The sequence below is a fragment of the Lepisosteus platostomus genome, chromosome 4 (assembly GCF_059453375.1).
Source record: "Lepisosteus platostomus isolate fLepPlt1 chromosome 4, fLepPlt1.hap1, whole genome shotgun sequence".
NCBI classification, from domain to species: domain Eukaryota; kingdom Metazoa; phylum Chordata; class Actinopteri; order Semionotiformes; family Lepisosteidae; genus Lepisosteus; species Lepisosteus platostomus.
The window spans coordinates 24,966,798-24,985,419 of NC_142614.1; the positions used below are offsets into that span (position 1 = coordinate 24,966,798).

Below are 18,622 nucleotides of genomic sequence, written 5' to 3' on the forward strand. Positions count from 1 at the left end.
TGCTGATGATTGGTAATTCACTTAGTTGGGCTTGTGCCACATGTAACTCCTTGCATTAAAACCAAAAACCAGTGAGGTTTCCCATAGCAAAGGGAAAACTTTTACAGTCAACGTTTTTTAGTGTTTTGGTTTTTCTTTGCAGTTTTTGTTGTAACTTTTTTCACATATCAAAACGCTCAGTACGAGCATTCAAGTTATGATTATTAATGTATGTTATCAAATGTGTATATTTCATGTGTACTGTTATTCAGCAAAATGGTACATTAGACAGGGATGAACACTGAATTTATTTGTTTTTAAATCATTTAAGAACACATTCTCATTTACACTGACACCATAGGGAGTTATGCATTAATGCAACTGCAAATTTACTGTACAAAGACTATAATTTGGAGTGAACTGAATGGGGAATGGGTAGCATGGTGGAGCAGTGCTGGGGTCCATCACAGAGCTGGGGTCCAGGGTTCAGTTCCTGGGGTGCTATCTGTGTGGAATTTGTATGTTCTTCCTGTGTTCATGTGGGTTTCCTCTGGGTACTCTCATGTGCTCCCACAGTCCTAGGTCATACTGGGAAGTTAATTAGCCTGTGGCAAAATTGACCCTAGTGTGAGTGTGTGCATGTTTACATCTGTGTGTGCTCTGTAATGGATGGGAACCTTTCCACGGTGTATCCTGCCTTGTGCCTGTTGCTTGCCAGGACAGGCTCTGGCTCCTCCATAGCCCTGTATTGGATAAAGCATTCAGGAAATGGACAGATCTATTCTGTGCTTTATTTATGTCAGCTCTTGATGTCTGAAAGCCAAACCAGAGATTTGGTGTTGCATCTTGAGGTCTTGAGTGTGTTCATGTATGTTTTTTCTACTATATCCTAAAAAGGAGTTTAGTTAATGTTTTTTCCTTCAGTATTTAAAGCATTCATTTGGCAAGATAGAGTCTTTCTGAAGTACATTAGTGTGCTTAAGTAATTTATAGGCCAACACTCATCAATGCATGCAATTCAGCGGTGTGGATTTGAAAAGAGAATAAGTTAGAGAGTAAGTTATTAGACGGACCTGTAATAAAAAAGGATTAGCCGGTTATGTTAGTAGTTTCTAAGAAAAACATTATTTTGCCACTTGTATCAGAATCAATTCTCATCTAGTTGAGCAGCTGCTTCATCAAACCATATTGCACTCTGCAGAGTTGTTAATTGGGCTGAATTGCAGCTACCATTTATATTAGTACCAGGAAAGGAATGTGATAGTGTTTGGGTGAAGCTGATATACATAATACATTACATATTGCATGTGAATTATAAATATAAGAACATTAGAAAACGTTTTTAAATGAAGTGAAAGAACTAAAGAAGTGATTAGGTAATGCAGTAGACAGGAAGCATCCACTATATCAAATATTCAAAACACAAAGCTTAGGAGTCTTCATAAAAGGTCAGCAGCAGATGTTAAAAATTATCAATCTATTTTCTTGAGTAGAGCTAGCTGCCGCTGTGGTTCATCTGGGGCCATATTTTTACTCTGAAATGATCTGTGAAAATCCCTCATAGGCTTGATTTGTCTTCTCTTGCCACACAAAACTGTTCGGTGATGCTGTTTCTCTATCCCCAGTGTGAATTTAAAATACTATTTTTACATTTTTAGGAATAGCACAGCAGTTTCAGTAGCTATACTTCTTAGGTTAAGCTGCTAAATCATTTCTTGAAAACATTTGTAACACGTCTCAAGATCAGTATATTTTGTGGTTCATGAAAGGCTGCCATGCTTCTGCTCTGAATAGCATAGGATAACCTTCACACATAGACACGTGGTTTGGCATGGTATAATAGAACATCTTGACATGTTTTCTGCTCTTTAAATGCTAATGAAGTTAGGGTCAGATCGTAATCTCACACTTCCTCTCTCTTATGCATAAATATCTCACCTGCTGAATGCCCTCTGCACATACCTTTCCTCGCATCCAATTGAACCTTGCAGCCACTCCCTGGTTCATTCCTTGCAAATGATGGTGTTTCGTCAGCCTTGACATTATGGCACATTAACGCCAAACATTAACATATTAGGTACGCTGTGCCTTTATATTTTGACCTAGTAAAATAGATTGTTGAAAAAGGCATGCTAATGCATAGTTAATGTGAAAAAATTATTCCATCCATCCATAAAGGTGGAGCGGTGGCTCTGTGGCTGGAAGGTTGCTGGTTCAAATCCCGTGGCCGGCAGAGGAATCCTACTCTGTTGGGCTCCAGAGGTGCTGTGCAATGGCTGACCCTGCGCTCTGACCCCAAGCTTCTCTCCCTGTCTGTGTGTCTCATGGAGAGCAAGCTGGGGTATGCGAAAAAGATGAATTCCTAATGCAAGAGATTGTATATGGCTAATAAAGTGATCTTATCTTAGCTTATTTTCACACTGTTTTATCCAAAGAGCCACATGTATCCAAAGTGTCATGGGGGAACCGGATCCTATCACATCAAGCAATGGTCAAAAGGCAGGGCAGACCCAGGGCAGACACAGACAGAGACATAGAGGCAAACACACAAACTCACACCAGGACCAATTTTCCCAGAAACCAATTAACCTATCAATTAAAATAACCTTGTCTTTGGACTGTGGGTGACAACTAGAGAACCGGAGGAAACTCACATGAACATGGGGAAAATGTACAAACTCCCCACAGACAGCACCCCATGAAATGAACCCAGGGCCCCAGTGCTGCAAGGCAGCAAAGCTAACCTTCTTCTTTAGAAGAGCCTTTACTTAACTGGTTCCATTCTTTACCCCTCTGCTTCTACTTTTCTAAGTACCACCATCCACAGTCTCCTCTGTACTGTATATTGTAATTGTGTTTTATCTTGTGTATTCTTTTTATTTATTGTTGTTGTCATTCTGTAAAGCGCTTTAAGAAGCCACCTTTAAAGGCGCTATATAAAATAAAGTTTATTGTATTATTATTAACCACTGTGCCAACTAAAAGAAATAGTTTTATTTTGAAAAACAATTCTCAACAGTGAGTGTTTGGAAGAAAAAGATGAGAAACAAGAGTGTTTTATCAAGTGCAAAGGGGCATTGCACAATAGCATATGATAAGCGTTCTTCCATTTGTTCTCCTCTGTAATGAAAAGAGCAGTAAGAATAATTGTATTCAGACTAGGAGGACACCAGTTTCCATAGAAACATACAGTATGTCATCCTTAAACTTGTATTTACTGTATTGCTTTATTTAACTCTCAAGCATTATAAAGTATAATAGATCTTCCTAAGTCCAGATCCCTGTCATGGGTTGTTAATGTAGTGTGCATCTGAAAAAGAGACACAAAACTGAAGGGTTACTGAACCAACTAATTATAGATCATGTTCTATTATTCTTTTACATATAAGGTTATGGAAACAATTATTAAAGAAAACCAGAGGACCCGACTAGAAGACCATCTATATGTAAATAAGCTCCTAGAGAATAATCAACATGGGTTTCATAAAGGCGGGCCTTGCCGAATCAACTTGTTAGAGTGATTAGAATGAGCAACAACATTAAAGGATACATACAGCATGTATAATATGATGTATTGTAAAAGATTAAATCTCAAATTACAGGTGGTAGAATTTCTGGGGAAAGTATTTGGATCCAGAGTTGTTTAACACATACAAAACAGACGTTACAGATAAGGGATGAATCCTCACATGGAAGTGATTTAATTTGTGTAGGTTCACAGGTGTCTGTACTAGGACAACTGTTCTTCATAATTAACATAACTAATCTACATTCTGGTATAGTTAGCAATCTAGACAAGTTTACAGATAATAATAAAATTGGAGGATAATTGAACACCAAAGCAAATTAAATTAAAAACGTTTTAGATAAAATTTCAGACTGGAAAAACACCAGGCAAATGATATTCAATTATATTCAATGTACTGCAGAAAAGCCTGCCTGAAGGGTTTTGCGTGAAGGTAGTAAAAACAAACTATAAACACAAAATAGGAAACACAGATCTAGTAGAAACTACTTTAAAAAAAACTTATCTGTGAATTTGACACATTAATGCATTTTCTAGGCCAAAGGGGAAGTAATTAAAAAGGCAAACTAAATATTAGGATATAGAGTATACTGTAGTTAAAAGTATAGAAAGTATATAGGTATATAAAAGTAAAGAATTTGAAATCAAGAGGTGGTATATTAAAATTATATAATGCAGTAAAGCCTGACTTAGAGTATTGCATACAGTCTTGGTCACCTCATTACAGAAAATGTATTGTTGCTCTGTAATCAGTCCAGAGATGGACAACCAGATACTTAAAGGACCAATGATACCAAGATTAAGGTAATATCCTCCACTGACAGACTAAAGGAACTAAATTATATTAGTCATGAACTTAGAGGGCTAAGAATAAAAGTACATTTAATACCAAGAACATGAGACATCTGTATTCAAAGGGTTCGGGACTTTGAAACAAGCTACTAAGCCATGTCTCTCCCCCGCAACAGTGAAATGGAAGAAACAGTTAGAAAATAAATGGATGAAATGTATTAAGTCTTGCAGCATCTGAGACCTATTGTAGGTTCAGTTTCTAGAGTGCTACCTGCATGGAGTTTGTATGGTACAGTAAGTTCTCCCTGTGATTGCATGGGTTTCATCCAACTGCTCAGTTTTCCTCCACTAGTCCAAAGACAAGCTGTTAGGTTAATTGGCTTCATTGGTATGAGTGTGTGTGTATGTTTGTGTCTGTGTGTGCCTTGCGATGGACTGACGTCCTGCCCAGGGCGTATATTGTACCCTATATTAGCCAGGATCGGGTCTGGGCCATTGTGACCCTGAATTGGATAAGTGGTTATTGAAAGTAATGTGATGAATATATTGCGTAATAATATATTACTCCTTGTTTTAATACAGATATCAACACACATCATTATAGCACTGACAGACCACCTCCAGAACAGGGGATGAGTGGATCCAGTTTCTATCATGGATACTCACAGTCACCTCCAGGCAATCTGCTGACAAATCCACAGACCTACATCTCTCTGGAACCTGAGAATGGAGAAGATGATGGAGAAGAGAATATAGTGTACCTCTGAGTCAATCTGCACAGCAGTGCTTCGGCCTCAAGGAAGTGTTGTATATTTTCTCACTTAAACACTCAGAGATTAAAGAGCTGTTAAGAGGGTTTCATGTATACCTGTGTGTATATATTACAAATACAGGTTAGAATATGTATTATATACTGTATGCACATACAGTACTTGTTATTAGTGCTTAAACTGTACAAGCACATACAGTGGTGTGAAAAAGTGTTTGCCCCCTTCCTGATTTCTTATTTTTTTGCATGTTTGTCACACTGAACATCAAACAAATTGAAATATTAGACAAAGATAACACAAGTTAACACAAAATGCAGTTTTTAAATGAAGGTTTTTATTATTAAGGGGAAACAAATCCAAACCTACATGGCCCTGTGTGAAAAATACCATTGCCCCCTAAACCTAATAACTGGTTGGGCCACCCTTAGCAGCAACAACTGCAATCAAGCGTTTGCGATAACTGGCAATGAGTCTTTTATAGCGCTGTGGAGGAATTTTGGCCCACTCATCTTTGCAGAATTGTTGTAATTCAGCCACATTGGAGGGTTTTCGAGCCTTGACCGCTTTTTTAAGGTCATGCCACAACATCTCAATCGGATTCAGGTCAGGACTTTGACTAGGCCACTCCAAAGTCTTCATTTTGTTTTTCTTAAGCCATCCAGAGGTGGACTTGCTGGTGTGTTTTGGATCATTGTTCTGCTGCAGAACCCAAGTGCGCTTCATCTTGAGGTCACGAACAGATGGCCGGACATTCTCCTTCAGGATTTTTTGGTAGACAGCAGAATTCATGGTTCCATTTACCACAGCAAGTCTTCCAGGTCCTGAAGCAGCAAAACAACCCCAGACCATCACACTACCACCACCATATTTTACTGTTGGTATGATGTTCCTTTTCTGAAATGCTGTGTTACTTTTACGCCAGATGTAATGGGACACTCACCTTCCAAAAAGTTCAACTTTTGTCTGGTCAGTCCACAGAGTATTTTCCCAAAAGTCTTGGGGATCATCAAGATGTTTTCTGGCAAAACTGAGACGAGCCTTTATGTTCTTTTTGCTCAGCAGTGGTTTTCGTCTTGGAACTGTGCAATGCAGGCCATTTTTTCCTAGTCTCTTTCTTATGGTGGAGTCATGAACACTGACCTTAACTGAGGCAAGTGAAGCCTGCAGTTCTTTGAATGTTGTTGTGGCCTTTTTTGTGCCGTCTTGGATGAGTCGTCGCTGCGCTCTTGGGGTAATTTTGGTCAGCCGGCCACTCCTGGGAAGGTTCACCACTGTTGCATGTTTTCGCCATTTGTGGATAATGGCTCTCACTGTGGTTCGCTGGAGTCCCAAAGCTTTAGAAATTGCTTTATAACCTTTTCCAGACTGATACATCTGAATTACTCTGTTTCTCATTTGTTCCTGAATTTGTTTGGATCGCAGCATGATGTCTAGCTTTTGAGGATCTTTTGGTCTACTTCACTTTGTCAGGCAGGTCCTATTTAAGTGATTTCTTGATTGAGAACAGTTGTGGCAGTAATCAGGCCTGGGTGTGGCTAGAGAAATTGAACTCAGCTTTCCAAAGATGTGATAAACCACAGTTGATTTATGTTTTAACAGGGGGGGCATTCACTTTTTCACACAGGGCCATTTAGGTTTGGATTTTTTTTTTCCCTTAATAATAAAAACCTTGATTTTAACACTGCATTTTGTGTTTACTTGTGTTATCTTTGTCTAATATTTCAATTTGTTTGATGATCTGAAACATTTCAGTGTGACAAACATGCAAAAAAGTAAGAAATCAGGAAGGGGGCAAACACTTTTTCACACCACTGTACATAACATCTGTGTATTTCATATCCATCTGTATCATCTTTTCTGTTCATGTATTTTAGTGCTTTAATGAGCAAAAAAACGTGCCTTGGGTCATGCATAAACCTTCAAATTGAGTCCTTTGTTTGGAGTGCAACACTGTGCCTTCATATTCAAAATAGCTACTTAAAAATATTTAACCTCAAATGCTCTCCTTTCTGCTTGTGCTCGTGGTAAGAATTATTAGGTACCGTTTGCTCTGTGGTTCACACAGCATTTTATGCCAGAAGAGCTTGGCTGTCAAACCTGTCAGCACGTACTTCTACCTTTTATTCGGGTGTCGCAGAACACGAGTAGCTACAATTGCGTACTTCATTATTTCATCCGAGACAGCCCTTTCCCCTAGCAGGTGTCTGGCTCTCCTACTAGTTTTTCAAATAGCCTATCCGTTTTGCTTACCATCATCTCTCCATAGCTGCTATTACTGCACAGCCTTTTATTTTCTTTTTATACGTCTTGTTTTAAGTTCTGAGATTCAAGAATTGAAGCTTGCCACCTCTTGTGACAGAATCAGGTTGCTCAATTCCCGCGCACTATTTATAATGGCTGTTACAAATGATCAGAGCAGAGAAATCTGGAAAAATGCCTGATAGCACAGAAACTGGTTTGTCGCTTGATTGTCTTGGATGGGGGTGGGGGGTGGGAAATGCCACATGCAGCCATGCATCAGACAGGTTCTATTTATAAAATTGATGGAGTTGAAGAAATGCATTAATAATGAATAAATTGGTTAAGTCTGGTTCTTCAAACAGGGACCTGAGAACTGCGCAAAAAACGGTGTATAACACCACATTATCAGTTTCATTTTAAGGTTGTTATTTTCAAATATTTGTCTTCTTTTTTGTTATTTGTACACTGTCAGAGGATTCATTTGTATTCCCTTTGGGACTTAACTCTGAACATGCTATTTGCAATTTGAAGAATATAAGTTCTAACTATTATACACCAGATTACATTGTGGTCATATTAAAAAAATGATATGAAAAGCCTGAAAATTATAATGCCTTTGATAAAATTCTCCACAATTCCACGCAGGAAATGTTTTTTTTATTATGAATTGCTCCAGCCATCTATTGGTTTGACCATTAATGTTGTCATGATTTAAAAATGCAAATAGCGAAATGAACAGCACAAAATGAATTCTTGGCACTAGTGCTGTAACTTGTAATTGAATATAGACTAAGACTGAGAAATTCTGAAAATACTGTTATCTTCTAAGAACAATCAAGTATTGGATGCAGTGCCAATTATTGTACCCTGTCAGTTTAGCTCACATGAAAGATTACTTTTATAAGATTTTTCAGCATGATTGTTTCACCAAATGTTTACATCAGTGTTTTATTACCAAGTTTATTTTCTGGTTATGTTTGAGTGTGACAATCTCATTATGCATTTCTTGGAAAACTGCAAAAATTGACTCTTTCTGGAAGTAATTTCTCTGTGTTTTTACATGGTAACATTTTCTAGTAGAGTTCTAATGTCAGGAAAGTTCAATTAATGTATATTAGCAGTGCAAACAATGAGTAAAAGCAGTGAAGCAGGGTGATCACACATCTCCCAAACTCTCAAATTTATTTTAAAAATCTTACCATCGCATTGACACAAAATTATCCTCCAAAGATGATTGAAATCTATAATAACCGTCTGAAGTAACGAGCTTTTACATTGGTGTCTAGCACCTTCTTCTGGCAATCTCACTTCATTTAAGTGCATTGCTCTGGAAATGCTCCTCCAGCTCTTGATTGTGACTGGCAGCTTCTCTTGAATCACACTTGTCAGAATGAGGAATGGAAAAGATGACGGCCGTATTATTTATGATACAAAGCCAAATTCAATTGGTGTTTCTTGATCCAGGGCTATTGTGATATAATTACAGTAGGACCTATAAATAAATAGCAAAAGGGATGAATTATGCCACTTGGAAGCACTTGATAAATAAATGCAACATCCACGTTTTCTGAGAAATAGCTGATGTTTCAGTAATTCTACAGTAGGTTTAGCAGTCCACTGTTAAGACCTCAACATTCTTTCATTCATAAAGAGTCAAATTGTGACAAATGTAAACAAATGCAAAGCTATAAATCTAGCAAGTGAGCTTAGTAGTTTTCAGAATGCTGATTGCTTATGATAACATTTCAAAATAGTATAGCTGTTCAGATTGCTATGTAATGTACTGTACCACATTTTAAGGTGTATTTACAGTACATCATATCCTGCTGTTCACAGAATTCTATAGCTTCATAAAGCCACTCTCAAATCCATGGGTCATTTCCATAACTGAGTCACATCGACTCAGAACGTATCCTGGTTTCTGTGGCACTAAGCCAGTCCATCACAGGATCTACTCCCAGATATGCTGGTCTTCATTTATTCAAAGTGGACTGGAGTAACTGGGTTAAAGTGCCTCGCTCAAGATACTGTACAAAAGCAGTATCTGCAGCAGGGACTTGAACCTACAACTCATTAGTTATGAGTCCTGAGATTTAACCAACTACTTAAAGGACTTAACCTGCCACCCTTTACTCAGATTAATACAAGAATAAAAATGTAATACTGAGCATCTTAGCCATTTGGAGTTCAGAAAATGGACTAAAACTATTTTTGTTTTATTGGGATATTGCTTTTCTGAAATATTATGTGCACTTGCATTCAACTGAACTATAGGTTTTAGGAATATAGTGTCCAAAATGTGTTATTTATTTATTTTTTGTGTGCAAACTTCACAGTAAGTGTATGTAATTATAGAAGAGGACTAATTGTGCACAAAGAAAAACTATATGCGTTTGACTGCAGCCTTGTGCACTGAAAAACAAAAACATGAAAGAATAAAAAAGGCTTGTTATAAACCAAATGTCACTGTATATTTTCTTGTTTATCAGAACTACTTATGTCATTATGAATCTTACAAATTGTAATGGTAATGTACAGTCATAGTGAAGTGAAGAAAATAATGTAGCTTTTTCAAAACCATCTATGTCCGTTATGTTTTACAAAATATATTGGTATTATTTATTGCTTTTTTCTTGTGTGCTACATAATGAATGTGTCAAAATGTACCCCTTTCATTGTTTTTTGTATTCATTGTCTTGTACTAAGGCCCTATGATACATGTCCATGTTAGCAAATTAGTCAGAAATATGTATTGAACTGTACCATAAAGTTATATAAAGCTTTCAAAAAGGATCATTTTGTGTATTTATATGTATTTTTTAAGTTCTTTTAGGACATCCTTTTGTTTTGATGTTTTTTTCAAAACAACTTTTTTTTGTATAATATTGATTACCTGAAGGTAGACAGAATCATTTTTTTACCAAAAGCAGCACATACAAGAAACTCACAGTGTTTGTATTAGTAAGGCAAGAAGACTCTTAAAGGACAACCAAACTGTCTCTATGAATTTCTTAGTGGTGCAGTGAGCACAGTGCTTCACTTTGGGTTTAAAAATGGTGGGAAATCAGATCAGAATGTATGTGCCTGTTTTGATCTTTAAAAAAATCCTTATAAAGCCTTATTAAATGTGATTAGCACCCAAAGAAATTATTTTCTTTGAATCTAAAGGTACACTGTACACAGTACATGAGGATTCACATGTGTTTCAATGGAATTGTGATGATACTGAATAGGGCAGAAAGAGAAATGAAATGTTACAATCACACACTGATTAATTTCATTTTGTCAAAGGATCTTATTTTATTACCCTGGTCAGAGTTCTCGTCTTTAAACAAAACATCCCTGTTTTCATATGCTGAGCCTCAGGCTAAGGTATTCAGGGCTAAGGCACTGAAACCTGTATAGCTCCATATAATTGCTTTAGTGTGAAAGGTGGAACATTTAAAAAGCAAAAGATAAAAAATATTTTCTTCTCTGCAGTTGTTTCCTTCTCTCAATGCCACTAAAGATCTGTAAGTCAGGTAACCAAAGCAGCATATTTCTGTGCTCAGAATCCCTTAAGGAAGTTTCAGCCAGGTTTCTGGAATATTCACCAATGAATTTGTTTTTATGGTGACCTTAATGTCACATTGCAATGGTTATGAGAAGTTAGTATTTTTGTCCAGCTACTGTTTCTGACTTTTCCAGTGCTGCATCTGTAAAAAAAAGATCACTTTACATCAAATGAAATATACTTTTTGTTATGTTCAGTTGTAAGCACTGTGAATTAACAGTCAGCAGCAAGACTTTGCTGTGTCTGAAATGGAGGTGTAGTCAATTTGCACATGATATACTGTAATGGCAGGATTTCGTGGGCACACATATACATAAAGGTCTTGCATTCTGCTGTTGCCATGGTGACAGACTGAGAAGGCAAGCTTAATAAAATCTGAACAGATGTTGAAGTGTGGGCTTTGTGTACTTTGTGTTTTGTAATTAAGGTGTATGACAGTGTGACATGCACTGCAGCATACAAATCAGTCTTTCTGCAAGGATGAGGCTGACATGGAAACCCTTTTCAAATGTCAGCACTCATGGTTTCATTAATTTGAAGGTGTGCTGCCTGGATTGTTTTTCATATATAGGAAGAACTACTTTTTCTCTTAAGATAAAATATGTAATTGTTTTCATCCATTTGAATTATGTGCATACATAATTAGTAAAATTAAGTTTACTGCATTAAATAATTGTCCATTTTCTTCACATTATTCAGGCTGCTTCATTATTCTTCAGCTTCACACCTGAAACTCCTTAACAGCCAAAAAGTTGTGTCTGTTCTTTCTACTTTCCAACAACAAATCAACCTTTATTTGTACTTAATATTATTATGACTATTCTTACTTTTAGTATTAGTATTTCAAAATGATCCATGTACTGTATATGTAAGAATCAGCATCGCTTTGTCAGTTTCTTGGGCTTTTTTCTGCATTTCTTATAAACAACAGAGTTTATGCTTCTAGGAGATTTATGTCTGGATTCCAGCCTTTGTAAAAATGCTACACATGCTAAACTATGCTGTGCTTGTGGCTCAAAGATAGAACTGGCAAAATAAAACATGTGGCCTCAAAACAGGAAATACAGAACATCATTACAGTCAAATGCATGACAGATTAGGTGTGAAAAAATAATCTAAAAAGGTCAAATTACATCTGAGATTCTGTGGGGGTTTGGAAAAGAGCAGTTTTGATCTGCAATTATCCACTAAAGTTCCAGCAAACTATTAACTAAAGGGCAACAGGGCACCTATTCACATTAGTACATACTAACAGTAGCTAGACCAAAATATTGTAAAGGACAATATACAACTAAGTAAGTTTGTGATCAGTCTGTGACACATGCATATTTTAGTCCCACAGTTCATGAACTTTAAAAATGCTACATTTTACAATTGAATACTTAATCATTAGTCACTAGAGCCTTGGCAGCTGTGTTACCCTTTAAAAATTGATTTTCCTTTTACATCAGCTCGTTCTTGACATAAGTCAACCAATTTACCAACTTACTCCTTTTTCTTCAGGTGCTGCTGCTTTAAAGAGACCTTGAAAAACTGCAGACACATTGATCCTCCAGGACAGGTGTTGAGTCACCTGTACAGTTTCAACATAACCTCTCTTGTTCTCCAATTCTCCACTCTTTCGTTTGTAGCCAAACATTCTTAATTCTTAAAAGCAAACTTTTAATTTGCTTCTTTGCATTACCTAGAAGCCAAGAACCTTTCTTCACTGTGTGCTTTTTAATTCCACACCTCAGATGGCATTGTGAGGTTTTAGACACCTATCCATATATAATTTGAAATTTTGCTTTAGTTAAATTTGATTTGCCACATAACTGTCTACTTTTCCAAACCATACTTATATTCTTTTATTGACTACAGTAGCTGTATCTTGACGTACAGTACAGTAGCTGTACAGTACAGTAGCTGACGTACAGTAGCTGTATCTTGATTATCCGATGTTCCCCCAGACTTGTATCATCATTCCTTAATCTGTTACTGACACCTTCATCAATATCATATATCCTGTACTGTACTGTATATACGAGGAACCAGTGATCCCAGCACTGAGCACTGTTTAACTTCACTGCTTCAAAGGTTTTCCAGAAATGTAATGTTATGAAGAATTATTTCTCTCATAATTACAAAAGCCTATTAGGAGATACATGTTATTAGAAAGACCCACTTTAATTATGGTAGCACCATCACCAAGCAGAGCATGAAAATACAAAATCTTTAAAGGAGCTCAAATGAGCAGTGGAATATTTATGCTAGAAACCATAGGCTATTGGTTTTGCCTCAATGTGAAAAACTGTTGCAGACACTTCTGACATTATGATCATGGGCTAAACACTTCCCTAGATGATGAATCTCTCCCAGGAGCACTTTTTCATTTATTCATTACCCTTTTTTGTAAAGCAATGTTTGCATAATGAGTATTTAACGATAAACAACCTTTATGCTACTAAATCCAGCTGCCTTGTGGGGACTGCTATGAAATCATTTATTTACCCTACTGGCTCAGCAGAAGCTAAGGGCAATGTCTTTTCTATCAACAACCCTGCAGACAGGGCTGACTTCACTGTTTATTTTGAGGTGGGTGGTACAAATGCCGTAATCTGTATGGAATCAGAATGGAGGCAATTGTTTACAAAACTCCATATTTAAGATTGATCAATGACCAGAAATAAATGCCTCAAACACAGACAAATAGCACTGCTATTTTATTTCACAGAGCACAACTAAAACCACAATTAAATAAAGCATCAGCCCAAAGCAAGCACCAATTGTATATTCTAAGTACTAAGTACAAGACTACAAGTCTTCATTGTGTCTGATCATGAAAGGAATAAAATAGTTTATTATTATATTATTCCTATTTTTACTGTGTATTATTCCTATTATGATATTATTCATATCTCATTTTTAAATATTAATGCCATTGCATGTCTATGCCTACCATTTTTTTACTAGGCACCTCAGTTATTCACACTTTTGAGAAAATGGACATTATCAAATTACTAATTCCCATACCGTATACTGTAACTCACTTTAATATACAGTAAAATAATTTTAATTTTATCCTGCTAGTTCCAGGCATGTAGAGATTTAAATATGTGGTGAACACTGTTGTTCAAGGAAAGGACATTTCATAGGCCTTGAGATATTGTGGCACTTCTGATGGGTTGTATAGTGATAATTCCTTGCATTTATATAGCATTTTTCATATCAAAGGCTTTCAAAGAACTTCATCCACTGTTTATGTGTTGTACCCACCTAGGACATGAAGGATATCCATTGTATTCCTGTAGCCCCAACACATGTCAGTTTAGGTAGAGACAGGGGAGTTACTTCACCTGATGGACCTTTAACCAAACATTTGGTAGGTGGTCAAAACCTAATCCTGCCTGCTTCCTTCTTGCTATGTACTGTATAAATATCATGCATGGAACTGTAAGGTAGTTGGAGCCTATCCCGGCAAGCAACAGGCACAAGGCTGGATACAACACGACAAGGGCGCCATGCCTCCATTAATGAGCACTTCCAAAAGTACACACATACAGTACTCTCACACCAGGCCCAATTTTCCCAGAAGCCAATTAACCCACCGCCAATTACTGTGAGAGCACTCACAGGAAACCAACACAAATGGCAAAAACCTACAAACTCCATGCCAATAGCACCCAGATCCAGATTTGAGCCCAGAGCCCAAGGAAGCAGTGCAAACCACCGTGCTACCATGCATCGAAAACAAGAACAGGGGGCATTTATTTGCCCGAAAGTTCATAAGAATATAGAACAAGCTGCCAGCCATTGAAACTGAAATCAGGTCGGACAAAATTCGTGGGTCAATTACTGTAGCTATTGAAAAAATACAAGGTTGATGGTCTGATTTGCTTTATCTATTTATTTGCAACCATTCTTTTGATCTCAAGTAAGGAACAAGCATTTTTTAAGAAAGTATTTTTAGAAAGAGAAGAAAAACCAAATCTGAACCTGAAGCTGATGATACCCTAAGCCCCTGTGATGATTGGAGTGACCCAAGTAAATCTCCAAGTGCTGGTCTGAAAATTGACAATTATGTGAGGAATTGACCACCTTACTGAACCTGAATGATGGCCTTTGGGTTCCATTTATAGCGAGTGTTTCAATCAATTGTTCTGCAAAGCAAGATTTCTTTTCATCTCCAAATATGGATTTGTTTATTATATTTTGATCTTTCTGACAGTCGGACTAGGTGTGGCGTTCTACTTATTGTTTAAATACAGTTTTTTTTAACAAGAGAAAGTCAAAAACCTGTTGTCTAAGCACATTAAAAATAAAGTATATCCTCATACCATAGGCAAATATTCAGGATATAAGCCTATGGGTTGTGGAGGGTTTTTTGCAGACAGGTCCAGGTACTTCTTCTCTTTGTTTTGTTGGCAACACTTCAAGGAGATCATTCCTGCGTGTATTTGAAAATCACAAGTCTGGGTTTAAACAAACACCCATGCTATCCTCTGATGTTTTGTTTTTGTGTTCAGTCCTTTGACACTTTACTTATCACTGTGGGTCAAACAAATTAATAGTTAACTAGTCAAGTCCCTATATCGTTTCCCAAGCCATGCTTCATTTCCTGGGATTTACAGTTCTGGTTTTAAGCATTTCTTCAGATGAGACTCACTCTTTTGGGGCTCTATTGTTCTTTTCTGAAGCTTCATTCTGTTTTCTTCAATTGTTTTCTTGTGAAATAAAGTGGTAGATTTGTACAAGTACAAACATGCCCCAGTGGAAAATAAGAAAAGCAGATGCAATGTAATGTAAACAAGCCTGTTGTTTTAAAGAGAGAAATGCTTTTGTACAATTTCTGAGTCCAAAAAAAGTCCAAAAGCTCATGGATACAGTAAGCTCTTAGAAAAAAACGAGTCATGAGTAATCATGACTGACATCACTTTCTATGCTGACGGACAGCTTAACTTGATATTTATTTTTTGTAACCATTGTAGACTCATTTCTGCCCTGCCCCTAACTTGCCTGAAGATTTGCATTGATTTCTGGCCTCATATGGCTTCCTTTCAATGGAGTTTATAACGAACGTTTGGAAGGGATGACAACGACCACGCTCAGTCGTACTCAGCTGTCAGTAATTAGTAATTGCTCTCGTCATCCTTCCTCCACCAAACGCTATAAATACCAATGTGATTTCCTACTCTCCCTTGCGTGCAACTTTCACATCCCACCCCCACCCCAACTCCACCTCTGCAGTGACCCCTTGGTTACCCTGCGTGGGGGTCCTGGCCTTCTCGTCCTATGGCCAGGAGGTCGGCCCTCAGCCAAGCGGGTTAAGCCAATATCCACTCCATGATACTTTCATCACTCTTTAATCTTGGGAATCATTCCTAGTGAATTTATTGTTTTCTCAGAGCGATGAACAAGAACAACAACAACAACAAAACAATGAATGATATTGAAGTCCACATTTTCATGCAGACTTTTATCCAAACATTTTCGATGTTTTACTTATGAACCAAAATACTGTAGTTTAAAGAGGTTGGAGTTCTGGATTTCTAAGTGCATGTTGTGATTTAGAAGTAATTTCTTTTAAAACAGAATTTAAACCAGGTTCCTTGGCTTAATATGAACATGGCATGCTGACAATGTTCACAAAAGTCACAATATTCACAAAAGTAGAAATCTTACAGTATGTATAATTTTCAAAACCTAAACCTACTATTGTACTTTTCCACTCTATTGCAGAATAAGGGTTAAGATCTGTTTAGAAAGTCTTCTGACAGTATGTGTAGATTTAATTAATATACATATGTAATAATAAAAACTTGGTTTTGGAAGTGGGCTACACAATAGATATCTACTTTTCTAGTAACTGTTTGTACTAGCGATCATGGACATTAATAAAACAATGATCCTGATAACATTTTTTCTAAAACCATCTACCTGTAATTGGCTAATTGCTTTTGTCCACTTGAGGGTGCATATTTCAGATGAAACCCTTTCAGTGTATGGTTTGGCATCTCCTTCTATAATTGAATTACTTTTGACTATTTCTTGAATTAAACAAATTAAATTAAATATGGTGCTATTGTGAACAAGAAACTTTTCTGACCACTCTAAAAATAAAATTACTTGTAATTTCCAATGTCATGAAGGTTTGGAGCATTTAAAGAAGTTTACAGTAATTCCTGAGATCTGAAGATGAAGCTTTTCAACAAATAAAAATGCTATAGAATAAGTAAGACAATTTCCTATAGTATATTGAACTTAGACCTTTTCATTTAAAACAATGGCCGAATATAGGTTTTGAAGTATTCTTTAAAGTATAAAATGTTAATTTGACAAATGTCAAGATTATCAAGGTGATAAAGATCCTTAGCAAAAAATGCCTTAAGACTCCTGAAATACTCAACTTAGTGAAAGGTATGATTTTACAAATTTCTCAACTTTAAAAACTGTTTCCTGTTCTGCTGTTATTTGCAATTATTAGTGTCGGTTATACTAGAATAATAATATACCTTTTGTCAATGGACTTTAAGACCTTTATAATGTAAATGTTAAGTGTTATAACCATTGTATGGGCTCCATGCTCTTCCCCATCACTCTTTAGGGAAAGATAAACATGTTTCAGGATTAAATATGTGTAGAATTCACCCCTTGCATACCCAAATAACCTAGATTCCTGACTCTTTTGTTTCACTACATTGTTTATTTACATTTACCTGAACACCTTATATAGTGCATGTAATAATAATAATTGCTTACACTTATATAGCGCTTTTCTGGACACTGCACTCAAAGCGCTTTACAGGTAATGGGGACTCCCCTCCACCACCACCAATGTGCAGCATCCACCATGTAATCTATTTGTTTACTGTACAGTATCTGTATAGACCAAAGTGTGTTATACTGTATATTGCAATTTATACTGATGGAATTACACATTATACAGTATATTGATAATGGCAACATGTTAAGGTGATAAGCATGGTGGGTGTTTTTCTTGTATTACTGGTAAAATGCTTATTGTTTGTTAAAACTGTATTATGAGCTGATGTGCTCATAAATGTATGTCAGTAGCAGGTTTTGAGTTCAGACATGACAAGAAATATTCATCAGTCCTGAGAGCAGAACCTGAAATCCTGCTATCAAACATATAGTGTTGTACTTCATGTATGCAAAAGACAGAACACACACTCCTTTAGATTATTTTTCCAAAAAGAGGAGTGTGACGATATTCTACTGTTGTTAAAGTCAATGCTACTTTGCATGAGACAATATTATTGCATATACTGTATAATGCAATATATTAATATAGTAGGCAACATTGTTCACAAATTAAAACGCAATAATTTTCTCATTTAAATGCAATACTTTTCTTGTATAAACGCAATACTATCTCATATAAACGAGATACTTTTTTTTTTGCTCTGTGGCTCCAAAAAGCTTATATAGGTTTACCTTTATACTCAAAATATAAATTAGAGTGCTTTGGTGGTACTTAGAATGGCTTTTTTCCCTGTATATGGTTATTTAGAACTTGAAAACGAATGTGCTTATTTTCAAAAACACAAATAAAAGCTTTACTTTTATACATCAATAGTTAGCTATATGGTAAACTACTGTATAAAAAGGCTTAGATTATTTGAAAACCTTGGCATGAAAGGTGTTGCAGTTCACATTATCTAAATAATTAACTTGGAAATAAAGTTTTCACTATTTTATGATCTGAGCTGTTGTTGAAACAAAATGTGATTATTTTCAGTTAACTAAATTAAATGTATAGCT

The 18,622-nt window shown here is 36.4% G+C and overlaps 1 protein-coding gene across 8 annotated transcripts in view; it reads left to right on the forward strand.

The window, feature by feature from the left end:
• arhgef28a (Rho guanine nucleotide exchange factor 28a) overlaps window positions 1-18,622 on the forward strand; it is a 186,373-nt gene that overhangs the window by 111,581 nt on the left and 56,170 nt on the right. For 7 of the 8 annotated variants that reach the window (XM_088629163.1, XM_088629161.1, XM_088629165.1 and 4 more), the window contains one exon: window positions 4,880-11,252. In XM_088629163.1, the coding sequence (XP_088485289.1) occupies window positions 4,880-5,064 (185 nt within the window). In that variant the 3' untranslated portion in view covers window positions 5,065-11,252. Of the gene's footprint in view, window positions 1-4,879; window positions 11,253-18,622 lie in introns of those variants that run through there. The other variant, XR_015935911.1, reaches the window with a different exon arrangement.